The 25,841-nt window shown below is 39.6% G+C and overlaps 1 protein-coding gene across 4 annotated transcripts in view; it reads left to right on the top strand.

The window, feature by feature from the left end:
- Positions 1-25,841, top strand: part of SEC11A (SEC11 homolog A, signal peptidase complex subunit) — a 63,470-nt gene that overhangs the window by 25,358 nt on the left and 12,271 nt on the right. For 2 of the 4 annotated variants that reach the window (XM_046655309.1, XM_046655310.1), the window contains exons 4-5: positions 20,385-20,494; positions 25,460-25,609. In XM_046655309.1, the coding sequence (XP_046511265.1) occupies positions 20,412-20,494; positions 25,460-25,609 (233 nt within the window). In that variant the 5' untranslated portion in view covers positions 20,385-20,411. Of the gene's footprint in view, positions 1-56; positions 405-20,384; positions 20,495-25,459; positions 25,610-25,841 lie in introns of those variants that run through there. The other 2 variants (XM_046655308.1, XM_046655307.1) reach the window with 2 other exon arrangements.

Below are 25,841 nucleotides of genomic sequence, written 5' to 3'. Positions count from 1 at the left end.
CTGAGGCTGCAGGGCGGCCTCCCGGCTAAGCCCAGGTCGCCGCCCCGTGAGGGGCCGCGGGGCTGAGCGCGGGGAGTGGGCTCCGGCCGGTCCTCAGCTGGCGAGGTCGGGAGCCGGAGAGAGCCCCCCCGCATACAGCGGGGCCAGGCGCGGAGGCCGGTCAGGAGGGTCGCAAGCCCCTTTGTCCGCTCTCCGCAGCCAAGGGGCGGGGCCGCGCCGGTGTCCGACCCGGAAGCGGAAGAGCGGGCGCCGCGGGGTCCGGTCCAGGGAGCTCGACCCGTGCGCTTGCCGTTCCGCCCGCTGGTCGCCGTCGCGTCCTGTCCCCTGCCGGTGTCCCCCTCGCCGGCCCCGCCATGCTGTCTCTAGACTTTCTGGACGATGTGCGGCGGATGAACAAGCGGCAGGTGAGATCGGCCGCCCGCTGTGTCCCCGGCTCCGCTGTCCCTTCGACGTTGTCCTCGCGGGGCCCCTGTGCGCGGGCCTGACGGCTCTGACGCTGGGGTCCGTCCGCTTGTGTGTGGGGTCTGTGGCCGGAGGTCGCTTCCCCGCCCCCTGTTATTAGCCTCCAGCTTATTTGGGGCCTGCTGGGGGCGGAGCGGGGAGCCGGGTCCTCACGTCGCGTTCCTCCCACGGGGCGGGGGCGCAGGGGGCGGCCGGGGGCGCTGCGGGAGCGGGGCTTGGGGTGCTTGCGGCTGGGGCTCGGTCGGGCGGCGCGCTCCCGGCGTCTCCCGCCGCGGGGACTCCGAGGGCTTCCGGCGGCGCCCTGCCTCCCTGGCTCCTGGGATGCTCGGGGAGGCGGCCGCAGGCCCCACGGAAGCCGTTCTGCTGCTTACAGCCGGTCGCAGCCCTCCTCGCACCGCTGGGCCCGGCCGGCTGCTGGCTCTGGCGTGGACCGCCGCTGAGTCTGGAGCCGGAGCAGTTGCTGCCCCTGCCCTTGAGTGCGCTCGGCGCGAGGGTGGCAGCCCCCAGAATCCTCGGGGGTGCCGCCCAGCCTTGGTGGCACAGGGACCTTGAGATTTAGATCTGATTTTGTTTTCAAACCCTGCTCCGTCTTGAACTTCTAGATCGCATGCCGAGGGGTACTGGGAATACTGTTGCGATCCTTCCGTTGTTAGAAAAGGTGCCCCTTTTTGTCCTCTGCACCAGGTGTGTCTCTAGAGCCTGGTTTTGCTCACCTCCGACCTTTTTCCAGTATTTGGCTGTTAAGGATTATCCCGATGTCACTATGAAAGGTTTTTCTCTCGGACTTGTGTGTTGCACTATTTGTAATCGGCGTTTGGGGAAGTAGTCATGGAGCCTCCCCTTACTCCCCTTGAGGCCTTAGCTAGCTCAGTGTCATCTTCTTAGACGTGTTTCCTAATTCCTTCAGCCACAATTGATCACTCTTTTCAAGTTGCACAAAATGTTTGTTTTTATGATAACACGTCAGATTGTCACTTTTTGTACAGTGTTGTCTCTTTCATCCATATCTGAATTTCTAGGTGCCACAGACATTTCTCTGAAGAAGTACTTATTTTGGGCCTATTATTTATCGTACTGCATGTTAGGTACAGTGAGAGAAAGGCAAAGATAATGAGACAGAGTCTGCCTTCAAGGAGCATAAATGTGTAGAAAGTGACTAAGGCAAAACGTAACTGTTGTGAGCTCTTGCTCTGTGTGAAGGGCAAAGACACCTGTGAGGTAGTGTTATTCCCACCATACAGATGAAGAAAAGGGGCAGCCTCCCAGAGGTCGTTGGGAGGGGACAGGAGGGGTTGAGTAGCTTGGGGACAGGTGAGGAAAAGTTATGAAATGAGGTTTTACCTGGACATCATGTCTGAGGGGAAAATGGGCAGTGATTAGTCACTGAGCTAATCAGAGAAGAGGGAAACTAGAACTTTGGTAGGACTCCTCTAAGGTTGCTGTCATTAGCATTACTTTTCCATTTATGCCTGAATACATATCATCAAATGTCTGGTTAACTTGTTTGAGTTGTAATTGCTTTTTTTTCTTATCAGGTTCCTAGGGGAATACTTGAATGCAATAAACTCTGTCCATTTAAACTGTACCATTTGACAGGTTTCTACAGTTAGATGTCACAGTCAAGCTAGGGAACATTTCTGTCACCCACAAGATCTCTTGTGCTTCACAGCTCCTCTAGCACCTGGCAACCACTGATAGGCTTTTTGTCAGTATAGAAGGGTTTGCGTTTTATATAAGTGGAATCGCAGAGTATGTGTTCTTTTGAGCTTTGAGGTTTTGTTTTGTTTTTCTTTTTTAAGATTTTATTGGGGCCAGCCTGGTGGTGCAGTGGTTAAGTTCGCACGTTCTGTTTCTCAGCGGCCTGGGGTTCGCCGGTTCGGATGTCGGGTGCAGACATGGCACCGCTTGGCAAAAGCCATGCTGTGGTAGGCGTCCCACATATAAAGCAGAGGAAGATGGGCACTGATATTAGCTCAGGGCCAGCCTTCCTCAGCTAAAAGAGGAGGATTGGCAGTAGTTAGCTCAGGGCTAATCTTCCTCAAAGAAAAAAAGAAAAAGATTTTATTTTTCCTTCTTCTCCCCAAAGCTCCCCAGTACATAGTTGTATATATTTTAGTTGTGGGTCCTTCTAGTTGTGATACGTGGGACGCCACCTCAGTATGGCCTGATGAGCGGTGCTGGGTCCGCGCCGGGATTGGAACTGGTAAAACCCTGGGCTTCCGCAGCAGAACGCGCAAACCTAACCACTCAGCCACGGGGCCAGTCCCAAGAGCTTTGAGTTTTAATTGACTTTTAAAGCCTTACTTGAGACTGTTGTTTATTATATATAATGTAATTTGGGGGGTCTACTTCATAATTTTCAAAAATAAAATTTTCACTACCTTCGCTGTATCCTGTACACTATTGCCAGATTAATCTTGTCTCTCCTGCCCTCAAACCTTCTGTAGTTCTCATTGCCTCGTAGGTTAAAGCCTGAGCTCCTCAGAATGGCAGCTGGACTAAGTCCCAGTCATTTTATAGTCTTCCATTTTTCGTTCCAATCTTGTCCCAGTTTACTTTTCCTACCTATTTCATATCATTGTCTCTATGAACATTGTTCTGTTCCAACCTTGTGTACGTAAATTAACTGTCTTCAGAACTCCCCTTGTGTTCTTTCTGAGTCTCTGTGGACTGCCCTAGAATATTAGGTGAAATCTAAAGTCCTTTTAGCTGTTATATACTACTTTTTCTTCTCCCGTTTGGAGTGTGGCTCCTTCACTGGAGTGTCAGATCACTGTTTTCTTGAGGCTTCTCTTAATCCATGAAGCCCCGATTTGTAGAGTTTGCCTTTTTCTGTAGTGTAAATACTCCCAAGTGGCTGATTTGAAGCTACTAACATGACATCACTGAATGTGAAACTAGGAAGAGATGTGGTAGCATGCAACTGTAATTTCGACTTTATAGATACAATAGAAAAGATAACTTCAAGAACTTAGGTAATAGTAAAATAACTAGGAACTGATGAGTTTAGAATATTTTTTACCTTAGTTTTTAATGTAATTTAATAGTACTGATTTTTCATAACACTGTGTTTAACAATCAGCTTGCAAAATTCCTGAAAATTTAGAATGTTGACTCCAGCACACCACTGGTTGTTGATTAGTTTTTTGATCCCCAGTGAGATGCCCTTTGTGTACAGAAAAGCCTACTTAGAATTTTCTTTCATTTTAGAAAAATAATATTCAGGGGCTGGCCTGGTGGCATAGTGATTAATTTTGTGCACTCCGCTTCAGGGGCCCAGGGTTTGCAGGTTCAGATCCTGAGCGTGGACCTACACACCACTCATCAAGTCATGCTGTGGTGGCACCTCACATTCAAAATAGAGGAAGAGTGGCACAGGAGTTAGCTCAGGGCCAATCTTCCTCACCAAAAAAAAAAAAACCAAAACAGAAAGACCCATTACGTTTAATTTATATATTTTAAAAATTTCCTTTTTAAAAATGTCAATTATTCAATAAACATCACTGCATAGTTATTTAATCTTTATAAATCCTGGGTTTCTTAAGTTTCCTCAAATGTTTCAACACTGTGTATTAATAGTAAACTTTCTGATTAAAATAATAAATCTACAAAAATTGATTATATATTTTAAGTTTGAATTGCAGACCTGACCTATTACTTTAATAGGCCAAATTCTCTTCAGTTTTACAAATACTTAAAATACCAGATATGCCCAGAGTCCTTAACATAAAAATATTAACTGTACATAATTTCCTTTAAGCATTTTTGTTTTTTGTTTTTTTTTTAAGATTTTATTTTTTTCCTTTTTCTCCCCAAATCCACCTGGTACATAGTTGTATATTCTTAGTTGTGGGTCCTCCTAGTTGTGGCATGTGGAACGCTGCCTCAGCGTGGTTTGATGAGCAGTGCCGTGTCCGCGCCCAGGATTCGAACTGACAAAACACTGGGCTGGAGCGCGCGAACTTAACCACTCGGCCACGGGGCCAGCCCCCATTTTTGTTCTTAATTATAAACTTTTCTGGGGTCAAAAGATGTTTACTCACTAAGAGAATAAGTGTGTCATCCCAGTTAATTTCTATGTTATTTTCACATGTGATTTTGGGGATTGTCTTTTCTGCTTGCTGAAAATTCTTAATGACCAGAGGATATTGGCCAGGATGTGACTAGATCCACATCTGAGCCCTGATGGGACTAATCTGACTTTCACAGAATTCGCTTATTACCTCCTCCTTAGGCCTCTTATATTACTTGATTGAATTTTGCATTTCGTTGGATTTTAATTATCTGTATGTCTTCCTGCCTCAATCTAAAGGCCTTAGGACTTGGCAGAATCCTTATTTCTTTTTATATCTTCCTATCTCTTAGGATCACTTAACCCTTAATGGTTATTCTAGTGGTATGTGATTGAATTCTGGATGTCTTTGGTAACTTTTTTTATTTATGAATTGGCCCGCTAGTGAAACACAAAGAAACCTAGGAGATTTTTCTTAGAGTTGGACCTAATATGAGTAAGTATGCAGCAAATAGGAGGTGTGTGATTGTTGGAAACTAATCTGGTCTCGTTTAGGATCAGGAAAATCTTTATCACTGGCAGGGTGTCAGCCTTTAGTAATGAGTTGCCAAGTTTCAGTGTAGAAATACTAACATCCGTCTCCGCTACCTACACAAGGAAATCACAAGTAAAATTATGTTGAAAATTGCACTTGCTATCAATGGGTATATTCTTCTTGAGCATCCAGAAATCATTCTTTGTCCTTTGTAACTTTGAGCAAAATCTAGAATACAGGACGATAGTAAGGATTAAGGCTTTTACCTGTTACTATTCCTAGATACTTCATATTTTTTAGGTAGTTCCGCCCCACCCCCCATAATACTCTCTCTATGGACATAAAGGCAAGCATGATTATTCATTCGCATGGCCAGATGGCACAAGCCTACAACAATAAAGATAAACTCCACTTAAGCAGAAATTGTGACTGTAACTCTTTTTTCAAAAGAATTGTCTTTTCTGACTTCAAGAAAGGAGATGAGATGTAGTGTCCAAACACAGATGATGTCCACAGGGACAGAAAGCTTTGTCTGGAAAACGTGGTTTATTGGTCAGAGTTTAGGAAGCAGAACCACTGTGAATATTATGGAATTAAGGGATTTATTATAGCAATAAGATCCTACACAATTATGGGATGAGCTGGATAAGAGTCTAAAACTGAGAGATGGAGAACTGGAGAAATGTCACTAACTAGCTCTTCTGAAACGCTCTTGATGGGTGGGCAAATCCAAGCTTGCCATGGAATTTGGGGCTGGATTCCATGTCTGGCTGATGAAGTGGAGTCACACCAAAGGAGAGTAGGTGAAGTCTGTGGAAGGCTGTTGCCGCTATATCTAGTCTCTGTTAGTCAGCCAGAGAGCTGGATGTGGAGCAGGGCAGAGCAAGGACAAACTGGATTTTGCCAGGCCCTTAATGTCTGTCTTTCACTACTTCTGACAGCAGTGACCTTCAGCATAATAGCAGCTGCTTCCCTTTCAACTTCCAGATCCTGGGCAAGTTTCTCTCCTTGGCCAACTCTAACCCAGACCCATACAGGGAGAGGGTTGGGGAGACCTAGTTATAGCTTAGTCAAGTTGGCAAAATACAAACTACTATAGTCTACCTTTTTGTCAACATGGTATCTATACACCCTCCTTTAATCATATTAGACTTTTCAAATAAAGATAAAAGCAAAATTATGCTTCTGTCTAATATGCAGCTATCCTTTGTTTCTGTAATTAGTCACATGGTTATAGCTATATTCTTTCTTCCATTAACTATTCCATATTCCTTCTGCCCTCAGCAAGAACCTAAGTTGGTCATAGTTTCTTGCCTATTGGAATGACCCAAACCTTCATTACTGAAGAGTTAATGTCTTGAGTAGTCCTGCCTGAATTGGATTGTTATAGTTTTCACTGGCTTTTATCACAGGACATGGGAGTACTAAGAGAGGCCTCAGAAGATTCTCTGTATTCCAGTTATACTCACTTCCCTCATTATGTAGTAACCACCCTATTTTTGTCTGATGGTCAGAATCAATCACCTTTGCCAATAAGTAACCCCCTGTTCTCTGCATTTTGGTTCACTGGCATGAGGAGCCCAAAGTGGCCAGGAGGCAGTCTTAACTTCCAGTTTAATGGAACCCTTGTGTCCCCTGGTGGAAGGGTATCTTCTTTGGGAATGAAAACTTGTAAACCAGCAGAACCCAAAGTTGTGAAGATGGGAAGCAAAAATTTCGTTAGTGGATTATTAGGGGTAATAGTGAGAAGACTCACTCCCATTCCTACCCTTTAATTCTAGACTAGTGGATCCTACCTATAGAAGAAATAACCCTGTATATTGGTTGCTGATTCAGAGCATACACCACATACTGGGGGGCATTAGACGTTATCCCAGCCCCACAAATTGTTGCTGGTGGCCAGCTGGTGCCATAATTGTCCTCAAAAAGCCATTTGTATCACTCAGAAGATAGAGAAACCACACCAGTAATTGAACAGGGAAAAACTTAATGTAGAGAATTTTAGCTAGTAAAGGATGGTTAACTACTAAAACGGGTAAGAGGATGCTTAAGGGGTTCAGAAGTAGCATATGTGGAAAATAGCCACTACCTTCTAGGATGAGGGAGAATGAACAAGGAAAGAAGTAAGAAAACACCTTCCTCCAACCCACCTCCCCAGCCTGAGATTCAGACCACTTTGGAGAGGGTATGGCTACCACAGGAACATGCACCCACATGGCAATGACATTTGACAGAGCAGTGAGCTAGAGCTGGTCCATATAAGTGGCTTGCTAGGAGGCTGAGAAACAAAAAGTCACCATGAGATCTTCCAGGTCTTATGGCCCAAGTGATAGAACAGGTTTCACTGCAGCTTGGACCTGTTGTGGAGCCCTACCCAAAACTGGCCCAGAATTGGTTTACTAGATAAATAGATTGGAGTAGCACACCCAAATAAGGTATACATTGCCTCCAAAATCTGAAGAGGCCCACTAGGCTTTACGTTTCTTGGTGGTAGCAGGAACTAGATGCAGCAACTTGTCCTTTGTCTTGGAAGAGGACGACTGGACCCCAAGAGTTTTCACTGGGATCAGAACTTGTGTGGTATTTATCCCCCACACTCTGGCCATGTATGTGTTTTACCAAGGTGTCTAGGTCACGAAGTTCAACCACCAAGTCTAGTCAGCATCCAGTATCATCAATATAGTGAACAAGTTTACTCTGTGGAATGGAGGGCCAATCAGGGTCCCCAGCGACCAGATTATGAGAGAAAGATCTAGAGTTGATGTAACCCTCAAGTAGGCCCTGCCATCAAAGCATAGTTCTTCTATGGATTCCTTGCTTCAGAGGTCCTCAGGGATAGGAAACTGTCAGAAAAACGTGGAGTGAGCCTCTTTTAAGTTGGCATTGCTAGAAGCCGATGATTGTCTTGCTAAGACAGGGTACCTAACCCTTTATTTTCATCATCCAGACTTATTAAGAACATGTAACTTTCAGTTCTGATTGGTTATGAATTTTCTTCAGATATTGCTCCATGTAGTAGCATTGTTAAGAAACTATGATACACTGCATTACAAGCCAAATTATCTTTATGGTTATGAGCCTGGAATCTCACTTGGAGCAAGAAATCCGGTTGGAGAGGGCAGCAGGGGCCAGATCACGGAAGGCCTTGTGTACTGAGGAGGTCAGATTTTATCCTACAGGTGGGGAGAGAGAATTTTGAGCAGACAGTACAATAGTTTTATTTTCACTTTATAAAAATTATATGTGGGCAGATGAATTAGAGGATGCAAGTCTAGAGGTAGAATTGTCGGATTATTTTAATAGTCTGGGTGAGAGGAGACGAGACCTGAATTAAGGCAATAGCCCTGGGAAGAAAGCCAGTGGGGTGGATGTGAGAGGTGTTGGGGAGGTAAAATCTAGAGGACTTGGGCGGTTGGTGGTGCTAATCACTAAGATAGGGAATGTGGAAGGAGGAAGAGACTTGAGGAAAAAGATTGACTTCAGCCCTGGACATGTTGAATTTAAGGTGTCTGTGTAACGTCTACGTAATTTTCAGTCCCTAATTACCAATTGGATATAATTGGTCTGGTATGGAGATAGAGATTTGGGTGTCATCAGCATGTATGTTGTAAGTGAAACCACAGGTAGACAAGATTGCATGCAGAACGGGAAGAGCAAAGGGCGAAGGTTGGAATCCTAGAACACTCATACTTAAGGGGACATCAGAAAGGAGGAGGGTCTGAGGCAGGTGACATAGAAACCAAGGGATAAGGGAGTTATAATAGAGTTAATCAAGTGCCAAATGCCTGAGAAAGACAAGTAAGGTAGTTGAAATAAGTTCATGGACTCATTCCTCCTCCTTTTGAATGAAATTTAATAGGTGATATATTTACATTGTTCAGAAATAAAAAAGTGAAAGTGACTTTATCCTTTAGTGTTGCCAGCATTTCGTGTTTTCAGAATTTCAGATTTTTGCCCTTCTAATAAGTGAAAAGTGGTATCTTAGGACAGGTTTTACTTTGTATTTCCCTTATTATGAATTTGGTTGAGGATATTTTCTTGTGACTTTGGAGTCATTTTAATACATTTTCCATGAACTAACAGTTTAAAATCCTTTGCCTACTTTCCTTTTGGATTGTTATTTTCTTAGTGATTTCTAGGAGCTTTTTATAGGAAACTCAATCATTTGTTATGTATGTGGTGAATATTTTCTCCCAGTTTGTCATTTGTCTTGTGACTTAGCTTACAGTATAATTCGCCATGCATAGTTGTGGGATTTTTAGGTTATTGTTTGCTTTTTTATTTTGTTTTGGTAGTTAAATTTACCCATCTTTTCTTCATGACTTCTGGATTTCAGGTCAGTTAAAAAGACCTCCCTTACTCCAAGGCCTTTTCTACTCTGTTTTCTTCTATTATTTTTGTATGTGTATTTTTTTTCTTTTTAAACAGCTTTATTGAGCTATAATTTGTAAAATTCACCCATTTTAAGTATCTAATTCCTAGTTTTAGTAAATGTATAGAGTTGTGCAACCATTACCACAATCCACTTTTAGAACATTTCTGTCATCCCAGAAAGATCCTTCGTATGCTTTTACAGTCAGTGCCTGTTCCCACTCGTGGCCCCAGGCAGCTACGAATCTGCTTTGTCTCTATGATTTACCTTTACTTAACAGTTTTAAATAGAATCATACAAAATGTAGTCCTTTGCAACTGGCTGCCTTCATTTAGCATAATTTCTAAAAATTGTGGTAAAATATGCATAAAATTTACTATCTTAAACATTGTTTTTAATATTTATTTTTTATTTATTTTTATTTTTTAAGATTTTTTTTCCTTCTTCTCCCCAAAGCCCCCCAGTACATAGTTGTATATTTTAGTTGTGGGCCCTTCTAGTTGTGGCATGTGGGACACTGCCTCAACATGGCTTGATGAGTGGTGCTAGGTCCACGCCCAGGATCTGAATCCGTGAAACCTTGCACCACCAAAGCAGAGTGTGTGAACTTAACCACTTGGCCACGGGGCCAGCCCCTATCTTAACCCAATTTTTAAGTGTTGAGTTCGGTAGTGGTGACTACATTCATGTTGTTGTGCAACCAGTTTCCATCTTGCAAAATTAGAACTGTATCCATTAAAAATCCCCATTCTCCCTCCCCTGGCCCATGGCAACCACCATTCTACTTTCTGTCTCTATGAATTTGACTTTTATTGATTTTTTTCTATTGTTTATCTGTTTTCTATTTCATTAATTTCTGCTCTAAACTTTATTTCTTTCCTTGGTTGCTTTGTGTTTAGTTTGCTATTTTTTCTAGTTTCTTAAGGTGGAATCTTGGGTTATTGATTTAAGATCTTTCTTTTCTAATGTATGTATTTAAAGCTATAAATTTCCCTCTAAGCAGTGCCTTAGCTGCATTCCATAAATTTTGATATGTTGTGTTTTTGCTTACATTCAGTTCAAAATATTTTGTAATGTCCCTTGTGATTCCTCTTTGACTTGTGGGTTATTTAGAAAACTGTTGTTTAATTTCCAAATATTTGTGGATTTTCCAAATTTCTTTCCAGTGCTGATTTCTAATTTAATTCCACTATGGATTGGAGAACATAGTTTGTATGATTACAGTCTTTTAAAATTTGAGGCCCTTTTTTACTTACCTAGAGCCTGATCTCTGGAGAATGTTTCATGTGTGTTTGAAAAGAATGTGTTTTCTGTTGTGTTGAGTGGAATGTTCTATAGATGTTTAGTTAGCTGATGGTGTTCAGGTTTTCTCTATGCTTGCTGATTTTCTGGTTAGTTCTATCAACTATTGCGAAAGGGATGTTGAAGTCTCCTACTTTTTATCCTGGGATAAACCTGACTTGGTTATGATGTATATGTTGTTGGATCTGATTTGTTAAAATGTTGCGAATAATTTTTATATCTATATCCATGATACTGTTCTGTGTTTTGTTGTAACATCTTTGTCTGGTTTGGGTTTCAGTAATGCTGGCCTCGTAGAATAGGTTGAGAAGTACTCCCTCTGCAACTTTCTAGAAGAGGTGGCGTAGAATTGTTACGATTTTTTCATTAGATACTGGGTAGAATTTGCCAGTGAATGCCATCTGAGCCTGGAGTTTTTCTTTGTGGAAAGGTTTTTAAACCATAAATTCAATTTTTTAAATAGTTGTAGTTGTATTCGAGTTGTCTGTTTCTTCTTCAGTGAGCTTTGGTAGCTTGTGTCTTTTCAGGAATTGGTAATATATTGGTGTAAAGCTATTCATAATACTCACTTATCCTTTTAATATTTGTATAGTAGTACAAAGTAACATGTATTAATCTAGTGATGTCACCTCTCTCATTCCTTCCTGATATTAGTAATTCATCTTCTCTCTTTTTTTTCCTGATTAGTCTGGCTAATTGATCTTCTCAAAGAACCCACTTTTGGTTGGGTTGATTTTCTTTATTGTTTTCCTGTCTTCTGTTTCGTTTATTTCTCCTTTTAGTATTTCCTTTCTGTAACTTACTTTGTGTTTCATTTGCTTTTTCTAGTCTTTTGAGGTGGGAGCTTAATTTGGGAAATCTGCAAATATTTGGAAATTAAACAGTGCATTTCTAAATAACCCCTGGGTCAAAGGAGACTCACAAGGGAAATTACAAAATGTTTTAAACTGAGCGTAAACAAAAATGCAACATATAATTCAAGACCTTTCTTTTTTCCTTATTATAGCCCTTTACTGCTATAGAATTCCCTCAACGTACTACTTTAGGTGCATACCACAAATTTTAATATGTTGTATTTCATTTTTATTCAGTTCGAAATACTTTCTTTTATCGTGATTATTTAGAAGTGTGTTGTTTGATTTCTAAATATGTGGGGGATTTTTCAGTTATCTTTCATTACTGATTTCTATTTTCATTCCATTGTGATTGGAGAATACACTTTGCATAATTCAGATCCTTTTCTATTTATTAAGACTTCTTTTGTGGTCTTGAATATGGTCTATCTTGGGTAACGTTCTGTGTGTACTTAAAAGGAGTGTGTATCTGCTGTTGTTGAGCAGAATGTTCTGTAAATATCACTTAGGTCAGGAGCTGGCCTGGTGATGTAGTGATTAAGTTCATGCAGTCCACTTAGGCGGCCCAGGGTTCCCAGGCTCAGACCCACTCATTAAGCCATGCTGTGGCAGCATCCCACATAGAAGAACTAGAAGGACATACAGCTAGGATATATAGCTATGTACTGGGGCTTTGGGGAGAAAAAAATATATATATATCATTTAGGTCAAATTGTTGTTAGTGTTCAAATCTTTTCTGTCCTTGTTGATTTTCTCTCATCTTGCTATATCAATTATTGAGAGAGAGATTTTGAAATTTCTTGTTTTGTTTTTTTTTTGCTAAGGAAGGTTAGCCTTGAGCTAACATCTGTGCCAGTCCTCCACTACTTTTTTATATGTGGGTCACTGCCACAGCATGGCTGATGAGTGGTGTAGGTTCGTGCTCAGGATCCAAACCCGTGACCCAAGACCACTGAAGTGGATCACACCGAACTTAACCACTAGGCCACAGAACCGGCCCTAAAATTTCAGACTATACCTGTGAATTTGTCTGTTTCTCCTTGTAGTTCTGTCAGTATTTGTTTCCCGTATTTTGAAGCTAAGTTATTAGTTGCATAAACATTTAGGTTTGTGTCCTCATAATGAACTCACTTCTTTATCATTATGAAATGACGCTCACTGTGCCTGGTAATGTTATTTGCTGTGAAATCTACTCTGTGTGATATTAATGTAGCCACTCCATTTGTCTTTCTTTCTTCAGTTTTCTTTTGATTAATGTTAGCATGATGTGTTTTTCTGACTTTTTACTTTTACAATATTTGTGTCTATATGTAAAGTGCATTTTTTGTAGCAGTGTATAATTGGGCTTTTTTTTTCAGTTGGACAGTATTTACCTTTTAAGGGTAGTATTTGGGTCATTTAAATTTTATGTGATTATTAATATGGTTGTGTTTAAATCCACCATCTTTTTTTTTATTTCTCCCATTTGTTTTTTGTTCCCCATTCCTCTTTTTCCACCTTATTTTGGTTCAGTTGAGCTTTTTAATGTTTCTAATTTATTCCCTTTGTTAGCTTGTTAGATATACCTTATTTATTTATTTAAGTTGCTTTAAGGTTTGTTACTTGTGTTTTTAACTTATCTCATTCTACCATCAAGTTATGTTGTACAACTTCATGTATAGCACAAGAACATAGCAATAATATGTTTCCATTTCCCCTTTCCTGGCCCTTCTGCTGCTGTTGTCATACATTTTACTTCTACACGTTACCACAAAACTTTGTTGTTATTTTTGCTTTAAATAGCCAGTTATGTTTAATTTTTTTAAGAATAAAAAATATATTTTGTATTTACCAACATATGCTATCTCTGGTGTTCTTCATTCCTTTGTGTATTTGGTAATTTCCTTTTGCCTGGAGGACCTTTTTAAAACTTTTTTTTATAGTGTAAGTCTGCTCATGGTGAATTATTTTAGTTTTTGTGTGTTCAAAAAGTTTTTTGTTTGTTTTTCTTGAGGAAGATTAGCCCTGAACTAACTGCTGCCAGTCCTCTTTCTGCTGAAGAATACTGGCCCTGAGCTAACATCCATGCCCATCTTCCTCTACTTTATATGTGGGACGCCTGCCACAGCATGCCTTACAAGCGGTGCTGTGTCCACACCCAGGATCTGAACTGGCGAACCCCCGGCCGCTGAGAAGCGGAACGTGTGAACTTAACCACTGCACCACCGGGTCGGCCCCAAGGTTTTTTTTTCCTTCTCTTTAGAAAGAAGTTTCTCAGGGTATAGAATTTTAGGTTCTGTCATGCAAGTCTCTATTTATCATGCTCAACGTATCCTCTACCTTCTTGAACCTGCTGTTTTAATGTCTTTGTCTACTAATCCTATCATGTCAGTCATTTCTGGGTCTGTTTCTATTCACTGATTTTTCTCCTTATTATGGGTCATAGTTTCTTGCCTCTGCGTATCTGGTGATATTTTATTGGTTGCCAGACTTTGTGAATTTCACCTTTTTGGATGCTGGATATTTCTGTATTTGCATAAGTATTCTTTTTTTTTTGCTTTTCTCCCCAAATCCCCCAGTACATAATTGTATGTTTTAGTTGTGGGTCCTTCTAGTTGTGGCATGTGGATTGCCACCTCAGCATGGCCTGATGAGTGGTGCTATGTCCACGCCCAGGATCCGAACTGGTGAAACCCTGGGCCACCGAAGCAGAGCACACGAACTTAACCACGCAGCCACGGGGCCAACTCCTGTATGAGTATTTTTGAGCTTTATTCTGGGATACAGTCAGGTTACTTGGAAACAGTTTAATTCTTTCCAGGCTCTTTTAAGGCATTGTTAGGCAAGTCCAGAGCAACCTTTAGTTTAAGGCTAATTTTGCACCACAACTGAACAGTACCTTTCTGAATACTCTATCCAAAGCCCATGTGTTATGAGGATTTCCACTCTGGCTGGTGGAAACAATCTGTTCCTGCCCCTTATGAGCTTTAAGAGTTGTTCCATCTCCTCCTTTTAGTTGGTTCTTTTTCCATCCTTGTTATTTCCTCACATGCACGCACTGATCATTGCTGATCATCACTCAGCTGAAGACTTGAGGAAACCCTCTGCAGATCTTTATGTAGCTCTCATTTCTGTACTGCCTGCAATCTCTAGCTCCCTTTGCCTTCCCAAACTCCCAGTTCTTTATCCTCAAGTCAGGGAGACTTCCAGGCTCTGTCTGCATTTCCCCTTTGCCCTGTGGTCTGGTAACTCTCCAGTCTGTAAGTTGGGGCGATCGTAGGGCTCACCTTGTTTCTCCTTTCTGAGTAGTCATGATCCTACACTGCCTAAACACAGTTACATGTCCAATGTCTGAAAATCTTTGTTTCATTTATTTTGTGCAATGCTTTAGTTATTTCAGGCAAGAAGGTAAATTTAGTCCCTCTTACTCCAACTTGGCCCAAATAGCATATTTTTGAGGTTTATTTATGTTGTATGTGTCAGTAGTTCTTTCTTTTCTGTTCCTGAGTAGTATTCCACTGTATGAAATATTGTGATTGATTTATTCATCTGTTGATGGACATTTGAGTTTTTTCCAATTTGACGCTATTATGAATGAAGCTGCTGTACATCTGTTGTGTAGATATGTTTTCATTTGTCAGACTTCAAAAAGATTTAACAGATTTTTTAAATGAAACTTGTCTTACTGTTAGTGATATTATGTCTGTTTAGACTATTTAAGATTTGTTGTTGTTGTTGTTATCATTTAAGATCCTCGCCGGGACTATCAGTGACTTTATTGGGCCATGGTAACAATGTCTACTCTGAATATGCTTCAGTTTTTCCAATGACATCAGTTTTACTTCTAGCTGCTGTCCATATATCTGCCTCACATACCCTAGCTTCTAATTGCTTCTTCTTCTGTGAGTTAGAAAGCAGGGAAATTTTGGTTATAGATTAATGAGTCTGTTAGTTTGAGGTCTTAAGATAAGTTGAATTTAAGACTTAGGCCAACTGCTATTTTGTAGCTCTAAGATGCTTTTTTCTTTTTGAGGAAGATTAGCTCAGAGCTAACATCTGCCACCAATCCTTCTCTTTTTGCTGAGGAAGACTGGCCCTGAGCTAACATTCGTGCCCGTCTTCCTCTACTTTATATGTGGGACGCCTAGCACAGCATGGCTTGACAAGCGGTGCCATGTCCACACCCAGGATCTGAACCAGCAAACCCTGGGCCACTGAAGCAGAAGTGCGAACTGAACCACTGCGCCACCGGACCTGCCCCTCTGAGATACATTTTTGCTTCCATGGTCACTTCTGTCTTTGCGTGAGCCTGCTGGAGGTCTGACTTTTATGAAAATATCTTATATGCTGAACTTCAGATATCTCTTAGAAGAATAGGAAATATCAGCTTTTTATTTTGCTGAATTTTCTGTCCTAGGCTGTTCTTTAATTCTTGTTGTATATTGCTTACGGTGCAGTTTAAATTGTCACAGAACTTTTGGGGAAGGAGTCCACGCATTACTTCTTAAAAGTGCAAAAGAAAAGTAGCAGACGCAAATCCCCATGCCATACCTACCAAGAGATATTACATAGAGCTCTGATCGGTTTTAATAACATTCTTTTCTAGTTTCACCTTGAGCACTGAGGAGTGTATTGTTCCAGTCACTTCTGAGAAAAAATAATGGGACTATTCAATTCTGCGTTGTTTTGCTACATACATCACAATGTCTTATTAATAGTTAGCTTGGTGTGGCCAAATGGTGTGAGAAGGTTAGGTGGCTGCCACCTGATTTCTGCCAATACCAGGAGACGGCACTTTTTCTGGTAATGTGCGTTCATAAGCATTCAGATGTAGTGGTAAAGAAAGCAGGGGCTAGGGAGGCAATATATTTGTCTTTCGAGTCATGATTATTGATGGGAAAAAGAGGAGAAAAAAGAAAGGGAAAAGAATATGATGTTTTTCAAATTTTTGCTCAGGTAGGGCATTTGTTTTAGCAAATAGTGTGCTTCTACCTAGCTTTGGCTCACAGACAGACTTAGCAGTATGCAAATAGGCATCTTTTAAGGAACATTACCGGTTATACTGGTGAGGGACTTTTAAGCTCTTTCCCTATAATAGTCATGAGGATGATCTTGTCTAGAAAAATTTCACAAGAATGACTCTATAGTGAAAGGTGGCGTTACATGTCTGAGGAGAAAGAGAAGGGTAATTGTGGATAGGATAGTGACCTCCTTGCAGGGACATAAGAAATCATGATTTTAAAGCCTTTCATTTTTCTTTTTTTAAAGATTGGCACCTGAGCTAACATCTGTCGCCAATCTTCTTTTTTTCTTTCTTCTTCTTCTCCCCAAAGCCCCCCAGTACATAGTTAAATATTCTAGTTGTAGGTTGTTCTGGCTCTGCTATGTGGGAATCCTCAGAATGACTTGATGAGTAGTGCTGGGTGCGCGCCCAGGATCAGAACCAGCAAAACCCTTGGCTGCTGAAGTGGAGCCCACAAACTTAACCACTCGGCCACCGGGCTGGTCCCTCATTCTTCTTTTAAAGAACAGTTATTGGATATCCCACACCTGTTCTGCCACTCCTTACATCTGTGCCCTTCTGAAAATGGAAAGATTTTCCTCAACAAAACAAACTTGAACTGACTGACATGGCTATTTTTAGTTTTATTTCAGTGTGAACTTTTTTATGTTTTGCTGCAGAAATATCAATATACTTGATAATGGGACATTGTCATAGACCCTGCTAGGGGTGTCAGATAATACATGGTACATGCTGGTATTACTTTTTCAAAATTAGCCAATTTTGAATTATGAAACATCTGACCCCCAAAGGTTTTAAATAAGGGATCATGGAACTATAGTGTATAGTTTCCATGGAACCCCACAGCGCCTCCCTCAAAGATTCTGGATTGGAGCCCGGAAGCTATTGTCCTAATCAGTACTGTAGGTCAGTTTTTTAGCTTGGAAAGTTTGGAAAATAGAACCTTTAGCTGAATTGCTGACTGCTCATCCACTGGTTGACCATAATTACTTCTTAGAAGCCAGTTTTCCTACTTCTAGCCTCTCCCACTCCATTTCCTTAACTCTGTCTTCTGAATAAAAAGATTTTTTTTTTTTTAAAGCTGCCATCTTAAAGAGGTGGAATTTAGGAGACCTCAGTTCTAGCAGTTATTACTCTGCCTGCCAATAGCTGTGCAGCCATGAGTGCACCGCTTAGCCTCTCTGTGCCTCAGTTTCCTCACCTGTAAATAGAAGTATTAAACTGGGTTTCAGATTATACCTGTATGCTCATATTACTCCATTACTCAAAGAATAGCAACTATTTGTTAGAAATAGAGTCTGTTAGAAAATACCCATAGTTTCTTTCTTCCTTTGTGGGTGACATTAATTATATTGATAGAGTGTGTCATACTTCGTTGGAATGCCAGAAAGATAATGTTCTGGCCGTTAATATGGACTTAAGAAAACAAACCTAAACAACTTATTTTTGAAAAGGTGATACTTGCACTTAGTAAGAACTTTAAAAACATGCAACATATATATTGGAAAGTATTCTCCTTCCACCTCGACTTTCAGTTCCTTTTCCCAGAGGCAGCCACTGTCCCCAGTTTCTTGTGTATCCTTCCAGAGATTACCTATGCATTTATAAGAAGATGCAACTTGAAACTTTTAAAAAAAATATATAGGAAAGACAGGTAATTACTGTAGGGAACAAAAACAGAAAATGGTCTAAGAGAGCTAAAATCCTCATCATGATAGGTAGTTAATAGATGATGTTCCAAATTTATGGAAACAAGAGAAGCAATTAGTTTTTAAAAGGATGAGAGTAAATACCAGAAGTAGTAGCTAAAAGACACAAAAATGATTGCTGGAGTTGGCCTGCCGTCACCAGGATATTGCTGGTTTTTCTCACATGTATCTCTTGGCTCTATGTGTATATAATATTTCAAGGGAAATAAAAATTAATTTAAAAAGGAGAAAAGTAGAAAATACGAGTAAACAAGATGAAACAATATTGCGTAGTGTTATAGCCCCAGATGTAACCACTGACATATTTAGTTTATTCTCTTCCGGTTATTTCTATACTTCTTTTTTTAATTTTTAAGAAAAATTGAAAGATCTTACACACACTCAAAAAGATAAATATGTGAGGTATTGGATGTGTTAATGAATCCGTTGGAATTCTTTCACAAAGGATACGTATATCAGATCATCACGTTGTATGCTTTAAATATCTTAGAATTTTATGCATCAGTTATACCTCAATAAAGCTAAAAAAAAAATTGAGAGTAGTACAGCAAACACCTGTAAGCTACCACATAACTTCAACAATTGTTAACATTTTGCCATATTTGCTCTATGTGTAATTATGTGTGTGTGCATATATATAAATTTTTTTCTGACTCACATGAAGCGAGTTGCAGATATGACAGTTCATCCCTACCTACTACTGCTAGCTGACTCCTACTAGCACACATCTCCTACGAGTAAGGACAGGGTCCTACATAACCCCCATAGTATTGTCACACCTAAGAAAATTAACCCTAGTTTTCTAGTATCATTTAGTATTTAAGACAGGGGCTGGCCCGGTAGTGGTTGGGTGTGTGTGCTCTGCTTTAGCAGCCAGGGTTCAGGTTCTAATCCCAGGCACAGACCTACACACTGCTCATCAAACCATGCTGTGGTGGAGTCCCACATGCAAAGTCGAAGACTGGCATGGATGTTAGCCCAGGGACAATCTTCCTCACACCCACAAAAAATTTGTCATATTGAGTTTCCTCAGTTGAGCCCAAAATGTCTTTTATAGTTGGGATTTTTTCTTATATCCATTTTGTTCTTTTAAACCAAGATTCAGTCAGAGTTTGTGCATTACATTTGGTTGTTATATCTCTTTAGTCCTTTTTAATCTAGAACAGTCTCTCACCTTTATTTTCATGACATTGAACTTTTGAAGACTAGAACAGTTGTCTTGCAGAATGTCCACAGGCACATATATTTTTTAAAATAACAAGAATGAACTTACTCGTACATATTTTTGAAACTTGTTTTTTTCACTTTACAGCATTTTATGAATGTCTTTTCAGTTCCGCATTTTCGGTCGTACATACAAGGCTCTCCATATCTGAGCTTAACATGCTTTTGCAGATTTCTTCCAATGCTCTCCAGCACCGTCTTTTCATTCCTTGACCTCTCTGCCATGGTGTCCAGTCATCCTCTTTATTTTTACCCATTGTCCACCCTTAGACCAACACAATTAGCTCACATTATTTCCCTCACTTGAAATGGCTTTCTGATATTGTATCTGGTTATTCATGCCACAGAATTTTAGTTTGTCGAGTAGTGGAAATTTAGTAAGACAGAAGGCTGGCCTTCAAGTCCTAACTTTGTGACTGACAAGCTGTATGACTTTGGCAGTCATTTCCTCTCTTTGAGACTAAATTTCCTCAACTATAAAATGAGGGGTGGAGTTAAAAGTCATTGAATAGCCGATGATTATCAAAGGATAAATGTTGTAGAAAAGTAAGTACTCGAGTTCAGAAGTGGAGGTATATTCCTCTTGGCTGGTATGTATCATGGGTGTGATTGAATTTAAGCTGAATGGTTGTAAAGCCCAAATAAAATAACTTATGTGGCAGGTTCTGAAAATTGTAAGTTATTATATAAATATAACACGTTTAACAAACAAAATAGAGCGGGATACTTTGGGCGAGAGAAGGAGGGCTCTTCCGGGATGCCGATGGTGGGATTAGTACAGCATTTTACAGAGTGTCTCAGAACATCAGCGGTCCTAATAGGGCTACTTGAAACTTTAAGTTGTTACTACTCTCAGTTGCTTTCTTGGTGGGGATAATTATGGATCTGATCTCTTCTCTTTTGTTCTTACAGCTCTATTATCAAGTCCTAAATTTTGGAATGATTGTCTCCTCGGCACTAATGATCTGGAAGGGATTAATGGTCATAACTGGAAGTGAAAGTCCAATTGTAGTGGTGCTCAGGTAACAATTAATTTTTCTTTTCAAAGCATGGAATTGCCTGGCATTACTTGGGAGAAAAATTGAGATATTGAATAACTGTTGTATCATTCCTTTATAATCTAATCTTTCCCAGAAGAGGGCCTGGAAGAAAATTAGTTGCTATTTCTCAATTGTGAGAAATTCTCAACCTTGTTAGGCACTTTCCTTTCAGACCCCAAAGGGCTCATGACTTTTCTATAAAATGTTTACTATATGAGCTTTGTTTTTGGCACGTCTCTTAAGAAAGTCTTTCAATGTACTTTATTTTCCAGAAATTCTTCTGTTTTCTTACACACTTTGCTTTGATACATCAGGATTGATATTTAGTTGTTTGTTTGTTAGATTATATATCATCTCCATGAATTGAGTTTTTCTGCAGCATGTTCATTTTCTGCAGAAGCATCACTAATTATTTCCATGTTTCCTGCTGACCTTTAAATATCACTTCTAAATAGACTTCAGGAGTTTTGAAAGATATTAATGCCATCTCTTAAAGTGACAAATAGTGCTGAATTTTTTCTCCACCAAATTTTCTTCCCTAATCTGGTACTCATACTCTTAGTGATTTAAAAACCTAATTTAGTAGCTCATTTTTGGATAATTACCACTTGGTTATTTAATTGAATCATTATAGTTCTGTCTTATTTTGGGCTTAATTATGTAAGCTGTCTCAAGTCTTTTCTGGAGATAATAGAGTGTAAATATAAAATAAATGCAATCATTAACGTTACCTAGAGTCTGGATAATAGTACATTACTCTTGACAAGATGAATTTGACTCCTTCTTTGTCATTACTAGGATATACTTCCAGCAACAAGTGATTGGAGGCACTGGGTCTACAGTGTCTTGTACCTTACTTGTACTGTTACTCATACCTTAGTTCTGTCTTTATTAATGATCAAATTCGACTGTAATTTTAGAGATCCAAAGAAATGTGTGGATTTTATTAGCTAGGAAAGCATGAATAATGTACTGCTCTGGGAGAATAGAGACTTGGGTCTCTAGCTGTTTCATGTCTAACTATAGCCTTGGGCAAGCCCCCTATTCACTGAACCATAGTTTGCTCATCTATAGAATGAAGTGTAGACCTAGATGATGTCAGAAGACCTTTCCCATTCTAAAATTATGTGGCCCTGAGTTCTCAGACAGTCTTGAGTTCAGTGGAGAGCTTCAGTTTGTGAAGTGTTTGAACCTTAACAGAAGGAGAAGCCACACTAATTGGCGCTTTGGGGAAAGGTATGGAGCGAGGGTCCAGGAGGGCTTTTGGTGATTCTTCTGGGATTGTTTCAGATTGAGTTCCCTTCAGTGGAGATGTTAATGGACAATCTAATGACCTTTAAACTGGGGGTGTTGGAGTGAGCAGGGGACTAGACTAAGGATCTGCTCAACACATGGATAGTCCTGAAAATAGTCCAATTCGCTATAGCTGGAAAATTTGTGATATCAGTTGGGATTTAAAAGTGGTATTTGGATAAGTTATTTGGTAGGTAGGTTGTTTATATACTAAGCTTTTCTGATTGCCAGTGTGGAATAAAGAAAAGAACTTGAGAGACCAGGACATATTAGAAGAGAATTTGGTCAAGCCTGGAAGGAACAGTCCTTAGAGAAAGGTAATTTACGTGATTGGGTGGCCAAGTAGGTGTTGCCTGGCTAGGGTTTCTTGTAACTTCAAGGGATCTAATTTTTCCCTGGAACCAAATATGCCTCAGAGGACTCAGGCCACCTGAGAATCTGCTTTTAGGACTTCTGTGAAGCCATTGGGGGTAAAGACAAATACTTTCTTATTATTTATTTTATTAACTGAAGTTTCGGGGAACATTCAAAACTGGTTTTTTCCTCTTTATATAACTGAAGTCAGTTTAAAAATATTTAAATGGTTTGTATATATCTTATAAAATTTACCATGATTGGTGTATTAAATTTAAAAGTATAGTTTAATCAGATAATAATGTTTACTAATAGTTATTTAATGTTTAAAAATTTTCCCCTGGTTTATTTAATGGTCCTCTCACTACACACTTTTATCTGTTTTTGATTGCCATCTATATCTGAACATTTAAATCTTTTTCTTTCTCATCCAACTTTCTTCCCTGAAGTCTAGACTCTTGTTTTCACCCTACACTGAACATCTCCATCTGGATGTTGACTAGGTACTTGAAACTCCCATGTAATGAGAGTGAAATTTATCTCCCTTTCCCACAAAACCTGTTCTTTCTCCTATTTCTGTGACTGTCACTGCCATCTGCTCAGTTGCCAGTGTTAAAAATCCAGGAGTTGTTTTTGATCCCCTCTTGTGTCGTATCCAATTGGCCATCAGATTTGTTATTTTCCCTCTCTCTATTCTACCCTTTTATAGTTGTTCTCCCTGCTGTTCTGTTTCAAGCCCTCATCATTTCCTGCCTAGGCTGCTATAGTGACCTTTAAAAAAATGCTTTTATAATCAGAAAAAAGATAATATATTTTCGTTATATGAAATGTTGAAATCACACAAAAAATCTAGATGAAACTAAGTTACCCATAGCTCTGGGATGTAATCACTATTAATATTTTAGTCTCTTTTTTCAGGTATATTATTTCTTACGTAATTGAAGTAATTCTATTCGTGCATCCTTTTCTCAATTTTTTCCCCTTATTCTCCTGTTTTCATGTTTTTAATAACACTTTTAATAGTTGCCAAGTATTTAATTATAAGTAATAGCCTGGAGAACTGGTCTCCCAATCTACTTTTTATCTTTTCCAGTTTACTTATTCAATAAATATTTGAATGTCTTCTATATACTCTAACTTTTGACTTGGTGTTTCTTAAATGCAAGTATGATTATGATACTCCATGCTTAAAATTCTTGAGTGGCTCGGAGGCACTTTAGCACAGAGAGAGTGGATCCTGCTGTACATCTTTGGTGCAAATCTCACCTTTGTCATTTTTTTGATTTATAACTTTAGGCCTTTCTAAGCCTCAGTTTCCTTATCCATAAAGTTGCGTTAATAATAGTACCTACATCATAGAGTTGTTCTGAAAATTGTTTAAAAAACCCCAAAAACTTAGAATAGCACTTCGCATACAATAAGTGCTCATAAAGAAGAGTCATTCAACCAGAGCAACTCAGCTTTTACCTGTTTTATTTATATAATTTTCAAACAAGGTTTTATTTGAAGAAAGGATGTCACTGATTTTAATAAATCCATCAAAGTAAAAACTTGAAAACTACATATCTAGGATAACTTCTACGATATTTTCACCAAACACATCCTGTCTTCCTTCGGAACACTTTCTGTAAAAGGGAACTCTTTGCCCCATGAGGAACTTTAGCAAAAGTTTTAAGAATAAATATATACTGAAAATCCATGTTCCTTGTGGTTCCCAAATTTTGATATATATTAGAATCACCTGGGATCTTTACAAAATACTGACGCCTGCCTCCCATCCCCAGATATTCTAATTTAAATGGTTTGAGGGCCGGCTCCATGGCCAAGTGGTTAAGTTCGTGTGCTCCACTTCAGCGGGCCAGGCTTTCCCCAGTTCGGATCCTGGCCATGGACCTAGCACCATTTGTCAAGCCATACTGAGGCAACATCCCACATGCCACAACTAGAAGGACCCACAACTAGAATATACAACTGTGTACTGGGGGGATTTGGGGAGAAGGAAAGAAAAAACTTTAAATGGTTTGAGATATGACCTTAGCATTGGGATTTTTTTAAAAGTTCCCCAGGTCATTGTAACGTGCAGCAAAGTTTGGGAGCCAGGGCCTGCCCTGTGGCTGAGTGGTGAAGTTGGCACACTCCGCTTTGGCGGCCCAGGGTTTCGCTGCTTTGGATCCTGGGTGTGGACATGATACTGCTCATCAGGCCATGTTGAAGTGGCATCCCACATGCCACAACTAGAAGGACCCACAACTAAAATATACAACTATGTACTGGGGAGATTTGGGGAGAAAAAGCAGGAAAAAAAAGCTTGGCAACAGTTGTTAGCTCAGGTGCCAATCTTAAAAAAAAAAAAAAAGTTTGGGAACCACTGCCATATTCCCTTATGTAGAAGGACCAAAGTCTTCAAACAGAAGTGTTTGCACTTCGTAGTTATTCTGTATTGAATTTTATTCCCTGTCGATCCATTTTCTTCTTACTAAATCTACTGTAACTGAAAACTGGAGCTTGAGTTTCTGAAAATAGTACTGATGGGTTACTTCTTCATAGAAAGAAAAAATTCATTAAATAGTGCAAATATCTTAGACCTTTGAAGTACTTGGTATAAGGTAGAACAGGTGAGAGGTGAGATGACACTCTAGAAGTTTGTCCTCACTAATTACCATGGAATTGAATCCTTTTCTCATTTCTGAAATTCTTAGGCAAGAATCTCTGCTCTTGTCCTTGGGTTTCTTTCTTGTTTCTCCTTTAAAAATAAATAAATAATTAAAGTGGTAGCACAAGCATTATCTCCGTAGCTGACTATTCTTTGACTTGAGGAGCTGTTTTTCCTTCTTAATGGGTTGAAACTATAAGGTCATCTTGATCTGTATCTTTGTAAATGGCAGAAGATGATGATCCAGCTCTCATTTGAATATTTGAATATGTTTAGCGTTTTCAGATGAAGTGAGAATAAGGGCAGTGACTATAAAGTTCATTCTTTTATATTCTATTTGTCACTTGAAATTTTAAAAGGTTAAGGAATTTAGTAACATTGCCCTTTTCAAAATTTAAGCTCCTTTGAATAGTAATGCTTGAAATGGAACTAGTTAGTGAAAGCTAATAACTAAAGAAAACTTTAATATAACTCAGTCTGAGGAAACCATATTTAGAGAACAGTACACATTTATGCTGATATATTTGTTAAGGTATCTCATATACTCCAAAGGTGATACTTTTGATTGTTTTGTGGAATATCTAATTTTGAAAGTAAATTTAATCTCAGGCTTTCTTTTTACTCTTATATTCTTCTTTCCCTCCCAGTGGCAGCATGGAACCTGCATTTCATAGAGGAGATCTTCTCTTTCTAACAAATCGAGTTGAAGATCCCATACGAGTGGGAGAAATTGTTGTTTTCCGGATAGAAGGGAGAGAGATTCCTATAGTTCACCGAGTCTTGAAGATTCATGAAAAGTATGTGCAAACTATATCTTCTCTGTTTTAAAATATTTTTATGCTTTATTTTTTACAGTATTTAATTTTGATAACCTAAAGATTAAGAATGGGTGGGGAACTCCTAGGTCCTTCTTCCAGTCCATTTTTATGAATGTCTGAAGGTTTGGTGAACATTCGGAAAACCAAATAGTTATTAATTTATTTATATCCCTGAAGGTTTTTCTTGGTTTCCTATTGCTTTCCCACTAAA

Source organism: Equus quagga, chromosome 2, assembly GCF_021613505.1.
Source record: "Equus quagga isolate Etosha38 chromosome 2, UCLA_HA_Equagga_1.0, whole genome shotgun sequence".
Classification (NCBI taxonomy): domain Eukaryota; kingdom Metazoa; phylum Chordata; class Mammalia; order Perissodactyla; family Equidae; genus Equus; species Equus quagga.
Note: the sequence above shows the minus strand (reverse complement) of the source record. Positions and strands in the feature narration are given on the sequence as shown.